The sequence below is a fragment of the Zootoca vivipara genome, chromosome 3 (genome assembly GCF_963506605.1).
Source record: "Zootoca vivipara chromosome 3, rZooViv1.1, whole genome shotgun sequence".
Taxonomy (NCBI): Eukaryota; Metazoa; Chordata; class Lepidosauria; order Squamata; family Lacertidae; genus Zootoca; species Zootoca vivipara.
In genome coordinates, this window is record NC_083278.1 from 64,768,566 (window position 1) to 64,787,850 (window position 19,285).

General features: G+C 43.3%; 1 protein-coding gene across 1 annotated transcript in view; it reads right to left on the reverse strand.

Moving 5' to 3' along the window:
• The window catches only part of SYNE1 (spectrin repeat containing nuclear envelope protein 1), a 293,499-nt gene extending 278,100 nt beyond the window's left edge, over positions 1-15,399 (reverse strand). The window contains exons 1-2 of the mRNA XM_060272764.1: positions 15,168-15,399; positions 1,984-2,240 (exon numbers count right to left, since the gene is read on the reverse strand). Of these exons, the coding sequence (XP_060128747.1) occupies positions 1,984-2,050 (67 nt within the window). The 5' untranslated portion in view covers positions 2,051-2,240; positions 15,168-15,399. The remainder of the gene's footprint in view (positions 1-1,983; positions 2,241-15,167) is intronic.
• Between the last annotated feature and the right edge of the window lie 3,886 nt (positions 15,400-19,285).

A 19,285-nucleotide genomic window follows, 5' to 3' on the forward strand; every position in this document is an offset into this window, starting at 1 on the left:
AGGGAAAGAGCATTCCATAATTTGGATTCCCTCACAGGGCCCTTTTCTTAGTTGCCACATACCATATTTCCATTGAATGTGGATCAACTAGGAGAGCTCTAGCTGCTGCTTTTAACACAAAGATATATGGACATAGAGGGAGATGGTGCTTCAAATATCTAAGTTCCCACATTTTAAAAAGAATTTTATAAGTCATTACTACTACCTTGAATCTGGCTTGGTAGCAAATTAGCAGTCTTTGCAATCCTCTCAGTATTGGTGTAAGATAATTCTGAGGAGCTGAAGTACTCAGCTGTCTAGCTGCTGCATTTTTCACTAGCAAGAGCTTCTGAACAATCCTCCACAAACATTACGGTATTAAATATGGAAGGTTATAAGTGTATGGGTCACAGTAGCCACAATGTCCATGTCCAGGAGCAGCCAGAGTTGGTGACCCAGCTGAAGCTTGAAAGAGGCACTCCTTGTCGCTAAAGTTATTTGTGCTCCAGGGACAATACAATCCTAGATCAAGGAGTATCCCTAGACTACAAACCTGTTTTTTTCAAAGGGAAAAACCCCATTAAGAGCAAGTTATGTACCTAATTCCAGTATCTGGGAACCACCAACCCACATGATCAGCATCTCACTGGTATTCAGCTTCATTCTATTGGTTCTCATCTATTCCATCATGTTCAGACATTGGTGCAGGGCCTGCACAGCTTCTTCAGGTACAGTTGACAAGGAGAAACAGACATTGGTGTTGTCTGCATATTGATAACACCACACACCAAATCCCCCGATAGCTTCTCCCAGCAACTTCATAAAGCAACCAGAGAAGACATGGTAAAACCCTGTGGGATTCCACAGCAGAACCACCATGGGGCCAAGCCACAGTCCCCAAATGCCACCTTCTGAAACCAGTCCTACGGAAAGCAGCAGAGCTACCACATTACAATGCATCCAACTCCCAACCCACAGAGTCAGTCCAATAAGGTACCATGTCCGGTGATATCAAAAGCCACCATGAGGTCAGCAAAAATAGCACACTCTCCCTGGATAAGGTCATCCATTACAGCAACCAAGGCTACTTCAACCCAAAACCCAGCCTTTGCCCATACTGAAATGATCCAACTTATCTCAGTTAGTTTTTTAAGTGTTACTTTTCATCTGTATACAGTGGTACCTCGACTTACAAAGACAATCCGTTCTGTGGCCATCTCATGCGCCAGGTGCACGTGGCGAAAACACTTCTGGGGTTGTCGACTTTGGAAGTCGAAACCTTCGGAAGTCAAAGCGTTCAGATGTCGAGGTATGACTGAACAAAGATGGCTATTGCCACTTGTTACATGAGCAAATTGCTGGGTAATAATAATAATAATAATAATAATAATAATAATAATAATAATTTATTATTTATACCCCGCACATCTGGCTGGGTTTCCCCAGCCACTCTGGGCGGCTTCCAACAGACATTAAAATACAATGATTTATTAAACATTAAAAAGTTCCCTGAACAGGGCTGCCTTCAGATGTCTCCAAAAAGTCTGGTAAACAACTAAACATCTCTTTGACACCTGGTGGGAGGGCGCTCCACAGGGCAGGTGTCACTACTAAGAAGGCCCTCTGCCTTGTGAAACTGGGTAGTTTCACAAGAGGTGCATGGAGTGGCTGATTAGAGAGCAGTGTCTGGGTCAATAGACCACTGTATACATTTTCATACACTTTTAAATACCTTTAGCTATACAGAACCAGAAACATTATTATTATAAGCATTTTATTGTTAGGAAGTGGCAATAAAAGTACTGTAATTTGTTCTGGACATAAACGAATCCAACAGCACATATCCCATACATCTCAATAGGACTGGTCCAAAATTTCCCTGTGGTGTTGCTTTATGCTTTCAAGAGCCTACACAGGCAAACAGCTCTGTGTTCCACTAGACTTCAATAACATCTGAAGAAGTTAATATAGCAAAGCTCAGCTGTTCTCTGTTAAGTTGCTTACCTTGGAGTCTCTGCATCACACCAGCAATATCACGAGGTGTTCTTGCTACTAGTCTTGAAGTGGCCATTGTTACTGTGTAGCAAAAAGTCTGCTGTTTGCAGAGTATCCACTTTGAGATGTAAGATTTTGATTACTTCTTTTTGCAAACCATCATGAGTTGTAGCACAGCATGCCTCGCTAAGTCACTGCAGCTCTTCAGTCAATACAAGTGCAGCTCTCAGAAATGGCGGTGCTTTAGGAATGCTCTTTCTGGAAGTCTGAAAAGATAGAAAAATGCAAGTGTGGGCTTCAGAGAACACAGTTGTGGTATAAAAATACTTCACTATACTGTCACTAGCTAATACATTCAAAAATCTGGGTGCCTCAGCTGTCCCAGGTGACTAATGACCTAATTCTATGAGCCACTGCATTGGAAATGTAGCACAAGGGCCGCTGCACCAGAGGAACACTAAAAATTGTGGGCTGCTGCTGGTTTCCCCTTCAACCTTCAGTACAACAGCACTGCCACCTAAAAGACAAGATTATGTGGCTGGGAAATGGCTTCGGTGGAAGAGAAGGAATGGGGGAAACATGAGTTCATGCATGCCATCTTATAGGCATTTCATCTGCCATGGATTCAGCTTTGTACAAATCTATATTCCTGACATGCTGAACTAACCATTTATAACTGCATTGGAGATGGCAACACACATTCCACAATAATTATGCTGGCTGGCACAAGCCTTTTGTGCACAGTAACAATGTGCCTCTTCAGGATTGTGGTATATATACACACACATCTTTCAACCTAGTTAACGGACAATTTTCATTCAAAGGAGCCTGGATGGTTTCAGAACACAAAACTACACTCTCTGTAGTTAACTACACTCGCTGTAGTTAAGCACTTAATTGCAACCATTGTGGGTGCATAATTTACTCACAATGCTACCTCTTCACCCAGCCAAGACAGAAAGAAGGACTAGCCGGAGTGTAGAAAAATGAATAACTACCAAGTGATGGTGGAAGAAAGTAATATAAAAGCCTACCTCACAAAAGGCCTCAGTAAGTAATAGGCAGAACTGAGAGGAGCAAGTATGGGAAGAGATAGCTAAGCTATCTTATTATCGGCAGCAAAGCAGCATTCGAAACTCCCATTGTTCTAGGTGCGTTTTGCCTGCAGATTGCCTCACCAGAGTGGTGCATGCTCTAGCTATCTCCTGCTTGGACTACTGCAATGCGCTCTATGTGGGGCTACTGTTGAAGGTGACCTGGAAACTGAAACTAATCCAGAATGTGGCAGTTAGACTGGTGACTCGGAGTGGCCACCGAGACCACATAACACTGGTCCTGAGAGACCAACATTGGCTCCCAATTCGTTTCTGAGCACAATTCAAAATGTTGGTGCTGACCTTTAAAGACCTAAACAGCCTTGGCCCAATATACCTGAAGGAGCGTCTCCACCCCCATCGTCCAGCCCAGACACTGAGGTCCAGCACCAAGGGTCATCTGGTGGTTCCCTCACTGCAAGAAGTGAGGTTATAGAGAACCAGGCAGGGGCCCTTCTCAGTAGTGGCACCTGCCCTGTGGAACACCCTCCCATCAGATGTCAAGGAAATAAACAACTGTCTGACTTTTAGAAGACAGCTGAAGGCAGCCTTGTTTAGGGAAGTTTTTAATGTTTGAAGTTTTATTCTGTTTAATATTCTGTTGGGAGCCCCCCAGAGTGGCTGGGGAAACCCAGCCAGATTGGTGGGGTATAAATTAATTTATGATGATGGTGGTGGTGGTGGTGGTGGTGGTGAGCAGTTTCTGAGCTCTGGGAGCAGTACCGCACCTAAGATTTCAGATTAAAACTGCCACTGCTGGAGCCAAAGAAGGACCTTTTTCTGCCTCCCCACTTCCAGCTGCTCTCTTAGGACTGGAAAAGAGACCCTCATAATAATATTAGGTAGGTGGGCAGGGGATGTATGGTTTTGTTTGTTTGTTTGTTTTGCAGTCTTCAGATGAGGACTAGACTATGTGAAAAATGAATAAGATTTTAGCTGCAGCTCATTCATTGTCAGCTTTGTATTCTTATTTAAAAAGTGTGGCTACACATCCCATTGCAGTGCTTATAACCTAGGTTTAAAGTTCTGGTTACAGGTAGGTAGCCGTGTTGGTCTGGATCGAAGTAAAATAAAAAAATTCCTTCAGTAGCACCTTAAAGACCAACTAAGTTTTTATTTTGGTATGAGCTTTCGTGTGCATGCACACTTCTTCAGATACCTGAAGAAGTGTGCATGCACACGAAAGCTCATACCAAAATAAAAACTTAGTTGGTCTTTAAGGTGCTACTGAAGGAATTTTTTTATTTTACTAGGTTTAAAGTGCCATTTAGCACCTAGCTTTCATATCTCAATTTCTAACACTGCAGCAAAGGGACAAGTGAGGCAGAAGGACAGAATGTGGCCCTCAGAACACAATGGGCCAGAATTGTCAGGTCACACAGCTCCATCCCAGATTTCTCTTTCCCCAACACCTCCAAACATTTCCTGTCCTCTTATGCCAGAGAACAGCATCCACCTCTGCATTCTTCTCAAAAAGAGGGGCTGTAACGAAATAACCCTAGGATGATATATTTGGTCACAGCCTGGATGTATAAGCATTAATGCATCTCCTACCCTGAGTTACATCACATGCTTGTGGGGGCGGGGTTACGAACATTCTATGAGGAGAAAACGGCAGTTAGTGACAGTTGACAGTTGGGGAGAGAGAGGGAGTTGGGAGAGCGTGGGTGATGGTAGAATAGGTTTATAGAGTAGTGTTAGGTGAAGATTTGGTGAGGTTTGCAGTTATATGTTTAACAAGAACAGTTCCATTGAAACCACATGCTTGTACACATGAACCTCGAATGCAACCGTTAAGTTCATAAGACATTAAATGTTAAATTAAAGTTCCATCTGTACTATCGTCTGTGTGATCTTTCCAGCAGTGGTATTTATGGCTCATCTGGTGGGGATACTCATTAAAAGGACAAAACCCCTTATCTAAGGCAGAAGGAATAGGTTGTTGTCCCTTGAGTGCACTGAGAGGAGAAGGAAGAGGGAGACTGGTTCGAGGGTGACACAAAGTTTCCTCAGGTGGGAGGAAAGCTTCAAGTGGGGGAAAGCTCGAGTGAGGAGAACCCCTTACTGTTGTGTACATTAAGAATAGTCTCATATTTCCCCTCAGAGCTTAAAAGAAACCGTGCCACGTTTTGGGCTGGAAGAGCACTTTCATTTTACCTTTAAACTCCAAGCGTTGTGAGGGGGTTTATAAGGAGAATAACTGGGATAGTGGGAGGTGAACTTTACCTCAGGACATCCACATTAAAGCCTTGCACAATCTGAGAAGTAGGTTGTACAATAAAGACGGAAAGTAGAGTACTTTCGTCACAGGGGCCAATTTGAAAAACCAAATGGGGCATAAAGTATCTATGTACTCAACACATTCTAATGAAGCATGTACTCAAACATTTAAATATAGCAACATACTTACACTGACAGTACAATTTTATATAGTCTTACTTAAAACTAAATCCACCAAGTTTAATGGCGCATACTCATAGGAAACTGCATAAAGTATAGAATTTCAGCCTGAAAAAAGGCTTGTCTTCAAAACATGGCTTTATTAATTGTTTGTGCCACTGCCTAGACTTCTTAGTTTCCTCACCAGATTTTCGCACTGTACTTATATTCAGCAGTTTATTCTGCTCTACCTATGACTTGCACACAAAGCTGTTTTTTGCAGCAACAGTGCAGTTGTAACTGCACATGGGGGGATATTGTGGTGTAGTAGTACAGTGTACTAGTAGTAGGATAATGCCAGAAGTATTTTCCTTGAGTCCCACAGGCAATCATTTATGCCTTCAGACATAGGATTTGTTTACTCTCTTAATATCATCTTACTTTTCAGTGTGGCAAATTTTAAGTGTTCTTCTGTAATATAAATTATGCAATATAAAACATTTTTGTCCTCTAACAGCACAGCATTTATTTAAAAATCAGGAAGTACACACGTACACACACACGTACACACACACACACCACCAGCAGCATTGATTAAAGACTGTAAGTGAATCAGGCCAATCATTTATAATAACATAGATTATCAACTATGAACGGCTAGGTATCATGGGATTCAAAATACATTTAACAAGCTTAGGATAGAGCTGTCTGTTGCTATAACAGGAACACCTCTTATTGTGATATATTTATTTATCCATCCTTTAAAAAGGAGATAATTTGTTCAGTGTTTCCTCTCACTTATAAGGGAGCTGTTATGAAATGAACCTTAAAATTCAAAGGTTAAGGCCATGCCCTATGGCAGGGTTTCAAACAGATTCCTTGGGGGGGGGGGATTGCCTTTGCATATTCAGATACACAGCACACACTATATGTAATCAAGGCTTGATACAATAATCCAGTTTTCTGTTCCATTAAACCTCTTTCTTCTTCTTCTCATCACACTGTGATTTGTGGCCAGCAAATGTTTCACCTATCTGTGGCAAACTGATGCACAACAAAATGGCTCATGTATGGCATCTCTGGTGGAAGGAGAAATGGAATGAAAGATGCAATGGCCCAGTTCAGATGATCATATCTCAGCTTATTAAATCAAGATACACACGAGTCTTTTGGTTCTATGGTTACCAGCTTCAGAAGAAGCCAGGATGTATATCTTGGCTTGTTCTGAAGGTGGCAACCACAGTTTCCCAATTCAGACAAGACAGAAACTATGGTTAATTAGAGACTTCCTTGTTTAAACGTAAGTTTCACCAAGGGGCTGCCTGTAGAGGCAATTGGCTTGTGCATATTTGTTTATGTTTTTCTAAATGTGGCCAAAGATGAATGAGATGAAGTGGTATTTTATTGAAAAGTATTACTCTGTGTGCAATGTGCACCTCCTTTTAAGAAGTGTAGGTTAGCAGAAATTATAATGACTGTCAGGATGCTTATAGATATAAATACATTTAGTCTATTGAACCAGAATGTTCTGAAATAAGGTACATTTAACAGTCATCCATCCCCAAGGAATGGCAGCTTCGCTTCGCTGAAAGAGTCTAGAAGTGCTTTGTTGTTAGTGGAGGCCACTAGGCAGCCTATAGTATAGACAAAACAACCATTAGAAAAGGAATATGTGGAAGAGGAAGCCTGTGATAAAAAGTAAAATAAAAAAATTCCTTCAGTAGCACCTTAAAGACCAACTAAGTTTTTATTTTGGTATGAGCTTTCGTGTGCATGCACACTTCTTCAGATACAGTGAAATGGAAGTTTCCAGGCACTTATGTAGAGAAGGGGTGGGGAGGGGTGGGGATGGGGAGGGGGGATCACTCAGAAGGGTGGTGGAAATGGGTGATTGACTGACTGATAGCTGTTGATGACCGCAAACGACTGCAAATGGTTTTGCATGAAAAAGCAAGGGTTGAGATGGCTGAAGATCGCTTATCATGTATAATGAGATAAGAACCCGATATCTCTGTTCAAACCAGGTCCCTCCATGGTTTTGAGCTTGGTGATAAGTTGCAATTCAGCAACTTCTCTTTCCAGTCTATTTCTGAAATTATTTTGTAGTAAGACAGCTACTTTGAGATCTTGTATAGAATGTCCTGGGAGATTGAAGTGTTCTCCTACTGGTTTTTCTGTCTTCTGGTTCCTGATGTCAGATTTATGTCCATTTATCCTTTGGCGTAGGGTTTGGCCTGTTTGTCCAATATAGAGAGCTGAAGGGCACTGTTGGCATTTGATGGCATACACAATGTTAGAGGATGAGCAATTAAATAGTCCTGAGATTGTATGTTGGATGTTGTTGGGGCCAGTAATGGTGTTGTCTGGGTGTATGTGGCAGCAAAGTTGGCATCTGGGTTTATTGCAGGCTCTGGTACCAGTGTCCATGTTAAGTCTGGTGGTTGTATTATTGTGGGTGAGGAGTTGTTTAAGATTGGGTGGCTGTCTGTAGGCAATGAAAGGTCTTCCTCCCAGAGCTTGAGAAAGGGAGCGGTCATTGTCCAGGAGAGGCTGTAGATCTCTGATGATGCGTTGTACTTTTTTAGCTTGGGAGCTGTATGTGATGACTAGTGGTGTTCTGTTATTTTCTTTTTTGGGTCTGTCTTGCAGCAGGTTCTCTCTAGGTATCTGTCTGGCTCTGTTGATCTGTTGTTTAACTTCATCAGGTGGATATTTTAGTTCTAAAAAGGTTTGCTGTAGATCTCTTAGGTGAGATTCTCTGTCTGTAGAGTTGGAACAGATGCGGTTGTAACGTAAGGCCTGGCTGTATACGATGGATTGTTTGGTATGTTTGGGATGGTAGCTAGAAGCATGTAGATATGTTTGTCGGTCAGTTGGTTTTCTGTATAAGGTGGTGTCTATACGTCCATCCTGTATTTTTATAGTAGTGTCCAAAAAATGTATTTCTTGCATAGATTGGTTCATTGTTAGGTTGATGGTGGGGTGAAAGTCATTGAATGTCTGGTGGAAGGTTTCCAGGGTCTGTTGTCCATGTGTCCAGATAATAAAAATATCGTCAATGTATCGCAGGTACAGGAGAGGTTTGAGTGGGTAGGAGTTAAGGAAACGTTGTTCTAAATCTGCCATGAAGATGTTGGCATACTGTGGGGCCATGCGGGTGCCCATGGCTGTGCCGCTGATCTGGAGGAACAGGTCATCACCAAATTTGAAGTGGTTGTGGGTAAGGACAAAGTGGCAGAGTTTGGTAGCAAAGTCCGCTGTGGTTTTATCTGAAATGGTGTTCCTTATGGCTTGTAAACCATCATTGTGTGGGATGTTGGTATATATGTGATAAAAAGGAAATTCATGAAAATAAGAATGCTTCCCACTGTCAAGAACACTCTTTGCTCTTTTTCCAAACAAGTTCAGCATGCCTTATACTGTATATGGTTCATTAAAAAACATCAGAGCATAAGAAGGGCCTGCTGGATCAGGCCAATGACCATCTAGTCCAGCATTCTGTTCTCACAGCATTCAGCCAGATGCTTGTGGGAAGCCAACAAGCAGGACCAGAGAACAAGATTCCTCTCTGCCTCTACACTTTCCAGCTACAGGTATTCAGAAACTTTACTGCCTCTGATATCTGACTGGTGGTCTTCCATCCATGCAGTGTATAGAGCTGTGCAAGTATAAAATGTGACTTTACACTATTTTCTAGGCCAGAAGGATGGATACACCTGTAGAACACATACCCTAACTAGGATCACGTGTACAAGCAACATTTCAAAGGGACAGCTATGTTACTCTGTCGCAACAACCATTACAATAATTATTGCAACACCTTAAAGACTAGAGCTTTCATCGGTTAGTGTATGCTTGATATGCGTTTTATGTATCAATAAAATGGTCTAAACACCAGATCACTGGATGACAAGATGCAAAGATGACAATACTGACATAATTTGATCAATATGGGATATTAGAATGGTATGCTGCATTTATGCAAGTTATATCCTAATACATAAGAGCTAAGTAGTATACTGTTGAAATACATAAAAGTAACTTTCATTATCTGATTAAAATATGAATTAAATTGGTTTTATTTTATTGCATACAAAATTATTATTTCCTTAAACTCTCAGTGTTAAATCGATTACCATGCATTAGTTCCTTCAAGTTATATGGAGACAATATATTAGAATCAGTATTAGGAAACACTCTACAGATTTTGAATATAAATTAAAATTCACATCTACCACTAATTTAGAATAGCTTGTTTACATTTTGTTTACACAAACTGTTGAATACCAATATTTTTTTAAGCTTTATTACCCAAGTGTAATAAAGCCAATTAATTATCTTTCTAAATGTAAAGTGAGCCTCCAAGCTACACAATTTGTGGTAAATGTTACACTTCTTTGTGTAGGGTGGAAAACTAGACTTGTCTAAACAAAAGGAAATTAAGCTGCAACAGATGGGCAGAGAAAGAGCATTAACAGAAGAGGAGACAACATCAACAGTATGCCCACTTCAGCAATCTTAGACGTTCAGCAGAATTACCACACACCTTTTGGTATTATTCAAAAGTTAGTTGTTTTTACATGGAAAAATATACATGCAAGATGAACAACTGTGAATGAAGTATGAATAGTCAAACGGATAAGGTTCCATGAAATAAACACATAACCGGGCTTCCTTTCTTTCAAATTTATTGCAATATCATCAAACACTTACATGTCATTCCTATTGCACCATGTGTCCCTTTTGCCTTTTAAAAGTTGCTTTTTGTACATTCACTAAGAAGCAAATAATTAATTGTGCCCCTAAAAATCCAGTTTCAATTACTTTCTTCCTAAAAAGCTGACATATGACTTGAGATCAAACTGCCATAAAGTTATTGCTGAATCTTTCTTTTTTTAACATAAACGGTCAATGGTATGGAATCTGAAACATTTTAGGGCCTGTTCACATCATGTATTCATCCAGGGCCAACCCTGTATTTGTAGGGTGAGGGGAGGTGGAAGTGTGTAGAGGAAGCAATTGTGTGACTTGTGGTTGTCAATGTTGTCATTGATGTTTTATATGCAGTTCCATTTTAAAGTACTGTCATCATCCTGGAAGCTGTTGTTACTGCATGTAGAGTGTTCACACAGATGCCCCTAGCTCACACAACCATTTTTACTACTCATTTATGAGCCCTCCTTACAAAACACAAGGAGATACAGGACAGGTCTGCCAGACACGATAATGACAATTGTGGGAAGGTCTTCAAAGATAATGATTCCCAAATAACATGGCGTGTTTTCCATTCAAATGCATCTAATTAATAATATTAATATGTGATCCTAGGCAACCCATTCCTCTTCATCTGCTTTAACTGAAGAAGAAAAAATAAGGGCTTGTACCACCACACCTAAAGGCATAATTCTATGCCTGACAAGTGGGGTTGAGATACGGTAATCTACTTTACTCTCTAAAATTTGAACTCTACTTGGCTACCATAAGCACTTACTACAGGAAAGCCTTGTTTAGAGTTGTACAAGTCTTTAAAATCCCAAACAACCAAAACACCATGGGTGATCTACAATGTGATCTGCCATTGTAGATCACTGGTGCAACTGCTTCTTCTACAAATGCTGTTGAATTACTCACACTGTGTTGACCTGGAATCAGTTCTAAGGTCAAATCAGCAACATAAACATTGGCATTGCATTGTGAGGAAATGATCTTGCGCCTTCTCATTCTGGGACTGCCAAGTTATAAAATCAGGGCATTAGAACTTATCTTGCTTTCCCTTGGGCATACTTTACTTTACTTTACCTTTAGCCATGATAACAGCTTCAACTTCCACATATAAATACAAACAAATACTATGTAATAATCACTTCCTACTGCTGCTCATGCAATACTGGAACTTGTTTGCATTCTCAACATGCCTCTAAAACATTAAGACAAATTTCTGAGAACCAGAAATATCAGGTTATAATGGCAATACAAAAAGTCTTGTGGCAAACAGACTGAGTAATTAGTTTATTGTGGAATGAGCTTTCATAAGGAGGGGAGGGAGAAGGCTATGCACAAGCTGTATGGAAATGAAAACCAAAAAATAAAAAATGAGCAGATCATTAACAACAGGAATAGGGGACCTGTGGCCCTCTAGACGTTGTTGGCTATGTTGAGTGGGAATTATAGGAGTCAGATTCCAACAACGTCTGGAGTGCAGCAGGTTCTCCACATGGGCTTAAAGTTGCAGAAGGTTCAGTAGTGCTTTTAATGTTTCGTGATGATTTTATATTGCTATACACAGCTCTGATATTGCACGAGGTGTGTGTGTGTGTGTGTGTGTGTGTGTGTGTGTGTGTGTGAGAGAGAGAGAGAGAGAGAGAGAGAGAGATGTACTCCTATTCCCCAATCCTAACCATGATTATTCATCAGAAAATCGAATTGAATTCAGTGTGATTTACATCTGACTAAGAAAGTGCAGTGTGATCCTGTACATGTTTACTCAGAAGTAACCTCAATTAAATTCAAGGGCATGCACTCTCAGTTAGCATGGGTCTGCAGAGATAAGGCAGCCTACCGTACTTCTGGAAAGGAGTGTAACATTGGAAAGATGATCAAGGCACAAATATATATGGTAGTCATTAAGTCTGGCAGGTCTTGCAGTGCTATTAAGATAATATAAAGTGACACTTCATTTCTTTGTACTACTGAGGGTGGGGGGGTGTCCTGAGGTATAGATGAAATGCAAAATTATGGTGACATTTCCCTTCCTATCTCTCAAAACAGAAAGAAAATATTTTCTTTTCCTGGATACTTGTGTCCATATCATCAAGTGATGTAATTCACACTGGCTTCATGAAAGTTAGCAGAGCCCAGTCGAACAGGAAGTCTGGTTGTGGAACAGGAGTGGGGAACTTTTGGTCTTTCACATTTATAATTCAGCTTCAGTAAGCCAAGATACACATTATAATTTTTAAACCTATTGTTTCCAAGCCATTAAGTAAACTTTTTGTTTGAAATACAACATATGCTCCCTCTACAGCTTTCTAAATCACATGATACTTGGGCAGTCCGAAGATTAAGGTCCATCCTGTTCATAATAAGTAACAAACAGTAGAATCATTAGTCACTAAATTAAAAAAAAAAGTTTATGGAAGTTGAGAATCAGAGTCAGCCTCATCACAAATGAAAAGGAAGGAAGAAAACAAGTTCTGCATACTACTTTATACTATTCTAGTTGAGGTTAGCTCAGTGAGTCTCAAGCCTCATTGAAGGGGGTGGATGGGACATTGGGAGAAAATATATGTTAAGCTGCAGGGAGGGTTCTAGAGGTAGATGGCACCAGTCAAGCCCTGTGTAGAATAAATCCTCCCACCAATGAGGTGATTTCAGGTGGTCACCTCCCTTTCTGCTCCATTATTCCAAAGTGACTTGAGCATAAAACATTCCTAAAAAGCTGCACTGTTCATATTTTTTTCCACTTAAGTGATTTGAGATGGGAGTCAGAGTTAACCTGTCATATTGTTAGTGCAGAATTACTTCTCAAATTCATTGACCCTTCAACTCAGTAACAGCCCCTGAGCTTACAACTGTGTGCAAATACCATTGCATACTCAACCATAGACAGAGCTATTGATGCTGGATTGGGGAGCCACAGTAGGTAACACAAGTTTTAAGAACTGGAGAAAACTAGTTTAGATGCTTCCACTTTTGATCCGAAACAGTGTGTACTAGGTCAAAAATGTATCATGCATTCCTGAAAATAACATCTGCTTTCATAAAATGACTGCCCCAAGACTATTACAAAATTGAAGTTATTGTATATAACAAATAAAAGCTCATAAAGTAAGGAGGGGCAACACTTATAGTGAAATATGTTTCCTTTAAGTTTCTAGTATGCCATTTATTAAGCTAAGCATCCTGATCCTGCACATGCTTTAAGTTCAATGACAGTTGTTTCCTTGTAAAGCCACAATCCTATGTGGTAGCTGCACACCTACTGAGTAGCTGATCCCTGGTTTCAGTGAAACTATCACCAAATAAGCATGTAAACGACCAGACTAGCTGCAAATATGCCCAAGACTCCAGCCTTGCCCCTCAATGTCATGCATGTTTACTCAGAAGTAAATTACTGTGTTCAAAGAGATTTTCTCACAAAGAAGTGTATGAAGCATTGCGACATTGATTAATGCTCTTAGAAGATTTGTTTCTTCTAAAATAGTTTTTTTTAAACACCACCACCACGCTGGAAAAAACTATAATTATGAACATTTTATTATGCAGTTATTTGTTAGGACCAAATGCTAAAATACACCTGTTCCTCTGTTGGAAATAAAATACATAATTCATTATTTACAAATTGGGCCAGGATTAGTATCACAAACATAGCTTTTTTAAAGTGTTTGTGGGAGGGGAGGTTATTGTTTTGACTATTTATTTGTGCTTTTATCTTGTGTTTTTATTTTGTGAACTGCCCTGAGATCTTTTGATGAAGCGTGGTATATAAATCAAATGAATGAATAAAATAATACAATGCTTTTAGTTCTGCTCAGACAACAGTCCAGGGGTTTTGACCCTTGGGGTCCCTGCCAACACTATAATTCTATGACTTGATTCTATGAATCTCAGCACCCTGTAGGTGTCCAAAGCCATATGGACAAAAATATAGTCACACATGCACACACAGGAAGGCTGTTGATTTCTTGGCATTAGCATGAACTGCTTTGTGTGCAAAGCTGGTTACTAGTGTTACAATCAGTAGTAGCACAACAACAAATTACAAGGTTACAACAGCCCAGCGGATAAAAAGTACCAACCCACAAAATGTTTCATGAGGTGCCTTGACCAGAAAGAGCTGTAAATCACTGAGCAACTGACTACCTCCTAGGCTGAGCTAATCCACCAACAGAATTTCCAGTGCTGGCTTGTTATGGACTAACGGAATTTTCAGTGTGAAATGAACTGGCTTCTAAATGTTTCTGCTTGAAGTTGTACATATAGCAGATTAGTCCAGTTGTAGTCATGGGTTATTGGTTGCACTTTTGCACATATTAAGCAAAACTATTCTTCAGCTCTCAAAAAGAAAAAGAAAAATGCAAGAGTAAACAGGCACCAAAAAAGTGAGTCATCACTTCCAAGGCAAAAGTTATTTTGCTTTCAGTTACATGAGCTGAATATAAACTATCAGAGTGACAGGTATATCCAGCTTGTTGTTGTTGTTTAGTTGTGTCCGACTCTTCGCGACCCCATGGACCAGAGCACGCCAGGCACTCCTGTCTTCCCCTGCCAGTTTACCGCTTGCAAATATTGCCCACCCTGCCATCCCTCCCCAGTCAGCAGCCAACATTGTATTTTGTGTTGGATAAATATCCATAATCGATTTTTGGGCTGTTTTTCCTCCCCCCCCCCAAAAAAATACTTGATTTTAGATCTGGCTCAGTCGCCCACGAAGCTGAGAACCCCACAAATCAAGAGAACGACTTTTGCCCCAAATTTGCTTTGGATGGCCCTAGGCTCCGGCTTCATTGCCTGCGAGTCGATGATGCAGAGCTCTAGATCTCAAGGCGCCCTTCCACCTGCCCGATTCCGAAGGCGGCAGCAATGCTGTCCCTTGTACCTGCCCTGCCCCAGCCTGCCTCCTCGACGGACATGACAGCGCAGAAAGCAGAAGCATCCCCTCTGCGCCGCCCGGCGAGGAGGGACGCGAGAGCCCTCCAATGCCGGCTGTGGGTTTTGTACCTCCTTCACGCTCCCCGTCCGGGACTCTTCGCAGCTGCTGGTGCTCCCCTTTGGCCAGCGCTCCCTGCTCGGCCCCTCTGCGGACGACACCCGAACCGCTGCCTCTCTCCCGAATCCCAGGGCTCCGGAGCTGCCAGACGCCTCGGGCTGCTGGCTCCCTGGTTACCGCGGGCAACAATCCCACCCCAGCGACAGGCGAATACACACGCACTGCTGCACCTAGCAGCAGCCGCGGCCGAGAAAGCTCCGCCTCTTCTCTCTCACTACCCTCCGCCCCTTCGCTTCTGCAAAGCGCGCGGAGCTTCTCCTCAGCCACAGGCACGGGGGTTTTCTCTGCGCGCGTGTGGGATGGGAAGGAAAGCAGGTGCGTGCGCGTCTACTGGGACGACGAGAGACGGAGGGAGGGGGAGCTGACTCGGGGTGCTGCGTTTTGTTCCCCCCCCCCCCCCGCGGAGGGATGCTGCGCGAGGCTAGCTGTGCACGCGCGCGGCGCGACTCCATCTCAGCGAGCCACACAGCGCGCCCGGCTAGCCCGCCATCCCGAGAATGAGGGCGCGCGCCTGTCCTGCTGCGGCGCCGGAGCAGCACCTGCGAGGGTGTTTGTTGTCAGTGGCGCGTGTGGCCGCGGGTGTCGCTCTCCCGCTTCCCACGCTGGGCAAAAGGACAGCAGGAGGAAGGGCTCCTTCCAGCTCCCTCTTCGTCTCTCTTTACACACACACGCACGCGGGGTTGAGGCAGCCCAACAGCAGCCGGCCGAGCGCCTTCTGCCCAAGCCGAGCTGCCGCTCTCGGAGCGGGTGGCTGGCGCGAGTGCAGCGGTCAGACTCTGGTCATTCTGCCTGGGAGGCCCGCCATTTTTTTCAAGGGCAGATTCCCTCACGTGATGTCCCGACTAGATGCGAGAAAGCGATGGGAGGCAGGCGCGGCGCCTTTCGCGCAGTTGACGCGCTCTGCCAGCGGCTATTTAGAAGTGTTGCTACTTCTGACTTAATTTTTAATCTGTGTTCACACAACATTATTCAAAATGCATATGTATCCTGTGCTTTGTTATGAAATGCTACTGCTCAGTGCATTGCTTCTCAAACCAGCTTCGCACCAGATGGAGTTAATTCCTAATTCACCTCTAGCTATAGAGTGAAGACATCCCTGCCCATCACATCAGTGCCCCCTGTGTGTACATGAAGCCATGCTGATATGAACAGCTATGGCAGGAAGAGATGTGAAACACACCATACAGCATCCCTATGCTCCAAGGTGGTCATAGGAACACTCCCATAGGAAGCTTCCATATACCCAGACCACTGGTCCATCTATAACCGTATTTTTCTTCCTACTCTACTTCCTATTCCTTAACCAGTCACTGGTTGCCCTGAACCCCTGGCCTACCTGGCAGCAAGACAGCATGTCAAGTCCAAAGTCCAGGGCTCAATCCACACAAGCAAAGTTCCAAGGTCAGAAAACACAGTCCAGAGTCAATCCAAGTAGCCAAGTCTGAAATCCAACAGTCAGGATACAGTCCAGAGTCAAACCTGAAGCACAGTGCCATAGAGATCCAGGAGCACACACGTCAAGGTCCCTCAATATGGGCAGTTCAGCAGACACAGCAACTAACCTCTGCTTCCCTTTTGTATTTTGCATGCTGATTGCAACATCTGGGCTTGATGAGGCATGTGACCTTCACTGGTTCTAAACCTACAACAGATGAGGAATCACAGGCTTTCTCCCAGAGCTAGCAAGCTCCACCTGGCCAGTTAGTGAGCTGTCCTGTGGGCCCTTGCCTGCCTCAGCCTCCTAGAGCGCCACTCCTGCTGCCCCCTTTGTCTTGGAGCCTGCCATGTTCGTGGGAACTGCTGTTCTAGTGCCTTGTCTTCTGTCCCTTTGCATCCTCCGTCACCCTGTGAGTATTTCCTTCTCCATCCCCTGCTTGCCCCAGTGTGTCCCAGCCCCAGCTACACCCCTTGCCAGGATCCTCTTCCTCTTCCCTGTTGTCCAGCTGGTTTGTGACACTGATCCATAAAAGTACAGGTACTCTCATCTCAGGGCTGCTAAGTTTGCTTACTAAGAAGTCTTTGATGAAGGACTTTCTCCAAGCATCACTGTTACATAAGAAAAAATACTTCAGATGTCCTAACAATCAGCGAGTGGTAGTTTTGTTTATTGTTTCTAAGTTCTGTCTTAAAACATCCCTATGTGATGGGTTTTTGATGCTATTTCCCCCAATTTATTTAAATTTAATAGATTAAAAGTCAAATTATTAATCAAATAAAATGATTTGAATAAATATTTTTGTGTTATGTCTTTATGTCTTTATATTTATAATATTTTAATTACATTTTCTGTTTTATAATCTATATATATATATAAATGTAAAAATCGTGAAATTCCATTTGACACTTTTCTCCGTAACCGCTTGACCGATCGTCCTGAAATTTTGACACAATGATCCAGGCCACTCCTAGAGTGTTGTTGGGGGCAAAAATCCCTCAAATCGCACACCTGCCCAGGTGCAGACCTGCTTTTCCACCAAGTCAAACAGCGCCCTCAAGTGGCGTAGTACCCTCCTCCACCCCCTCCCTTCCTGTGAAATCTAAGCCACACCCACAAACCAAATGACATCATCATCAACCAAGCAACTTGAAATCCCCCAAGGCGGCCATTAGGCTTTTGTTTAATGTAGGCCCTTGACAGGCCGGGGGGGGGGGGGGAACCCACAACAACACACTTGGGGGCATGGCAAGGGTTTTTTACTTTACCATTTAGCACCACTAACCCTCCCCCCCAAAAAAGAAAACCCACCAAAAAACCAACATTGCCAAGTGGAGGTCGGGGCCTGCCGGGGGGGGGGTGGCACAGGCCACAGCACAGCCTTTGATTTATGTAGGCCCCTGCATGCCAAGGGGTTTTACTTTACCATTTAGCAACACTACCACACCAGTCATTGGGGGGGGGGACAAACTGAATAGATCATGGGACACATGGGGCCATTCACAGGGAATAGCCACAACACACCACACCCACAAACCCCGCCTCTGCCACGAGATCCTGTAAAACAGGAGGCCTTGGCTCCATTTTACATACTAGGCCTCAGGTCTACAGCCCATTAAATACTATCCCAAATGGAGCCCTGGGTGGGAGGTGGGGGGAGGAGGAGCCCAAATAGGTCATGGGCTGATGTAGCTTATTTTCAGAGGATGTCTTATTTTTCATTACGCGTCCAGCCTTGCCTCTTCCTTGGGGCCCTCCAGAACTGCGCCTATCACTATGTCTTATTTTCGGGGTATGACTTATATTGCACAAATGTCTTATTTTAGGAGAAACAACTCATTGTTTAAAAAACCCATTCACTTTCTCTCCCCAGTTTAAGTCCTCAGATATTTGCAGTGGCCACCCCCCCACCCCATTTACAATCCCCTACCTTCCCCTTGCCTGGGCCAGGTAGATAATGTGGCCCTTTTTAAACCCTTTTGTTACTTTTCTCATTTTACTGATTGTGAATATGCTGACCGAGGCCCCCTTTAGATTCGGAGGCCCGCCCCATGTGGCCCATATGACCCCCCTCCTTCTGTCTGGGCCTGTCTGTTGCTACGGGGCTATAGGGCTTCGCTATTTGACACCCCCCCCCCGGGTTGGGATTCTTTAAGTAGTTATCTGGGTCCCAGGGCACATCATAATCCCCTATCCTTAATCTAAATATATAGAAATGTTCACGATTCGTTCGCAGGGGCCAATGTATGGAGATACAGGGGGGAGGGGACAACAGAGGGCTCAGACAAAAGTAAATACTGGGAAATAGAACCCAGAAACTGACAACTCCTTCTCCAATGACGGGGGCCAATGTAGGAAGATACCGGGGGTAGGGGCCAACACTCCCCAGGAACAACAGAGGGTTGCATGCTGGGAAATAGAACCCAGAACCTAACAGTTCCTTCTCCAAGGGTGGGGGCCAAGGTATGGAGATACAGGGGTGAGGGGCCAACACTCCCCAGGGACAACAGAGGGAAGGGTATCCTACGGAAACACAGGGATGAGCCGGGGTGGAGGGAGGAGGGGCAGGATACGTCATGGATCGTGACAGGGTGGGGGTGGGGATCACAGGAAAGAACCACAGCAACGCATGGC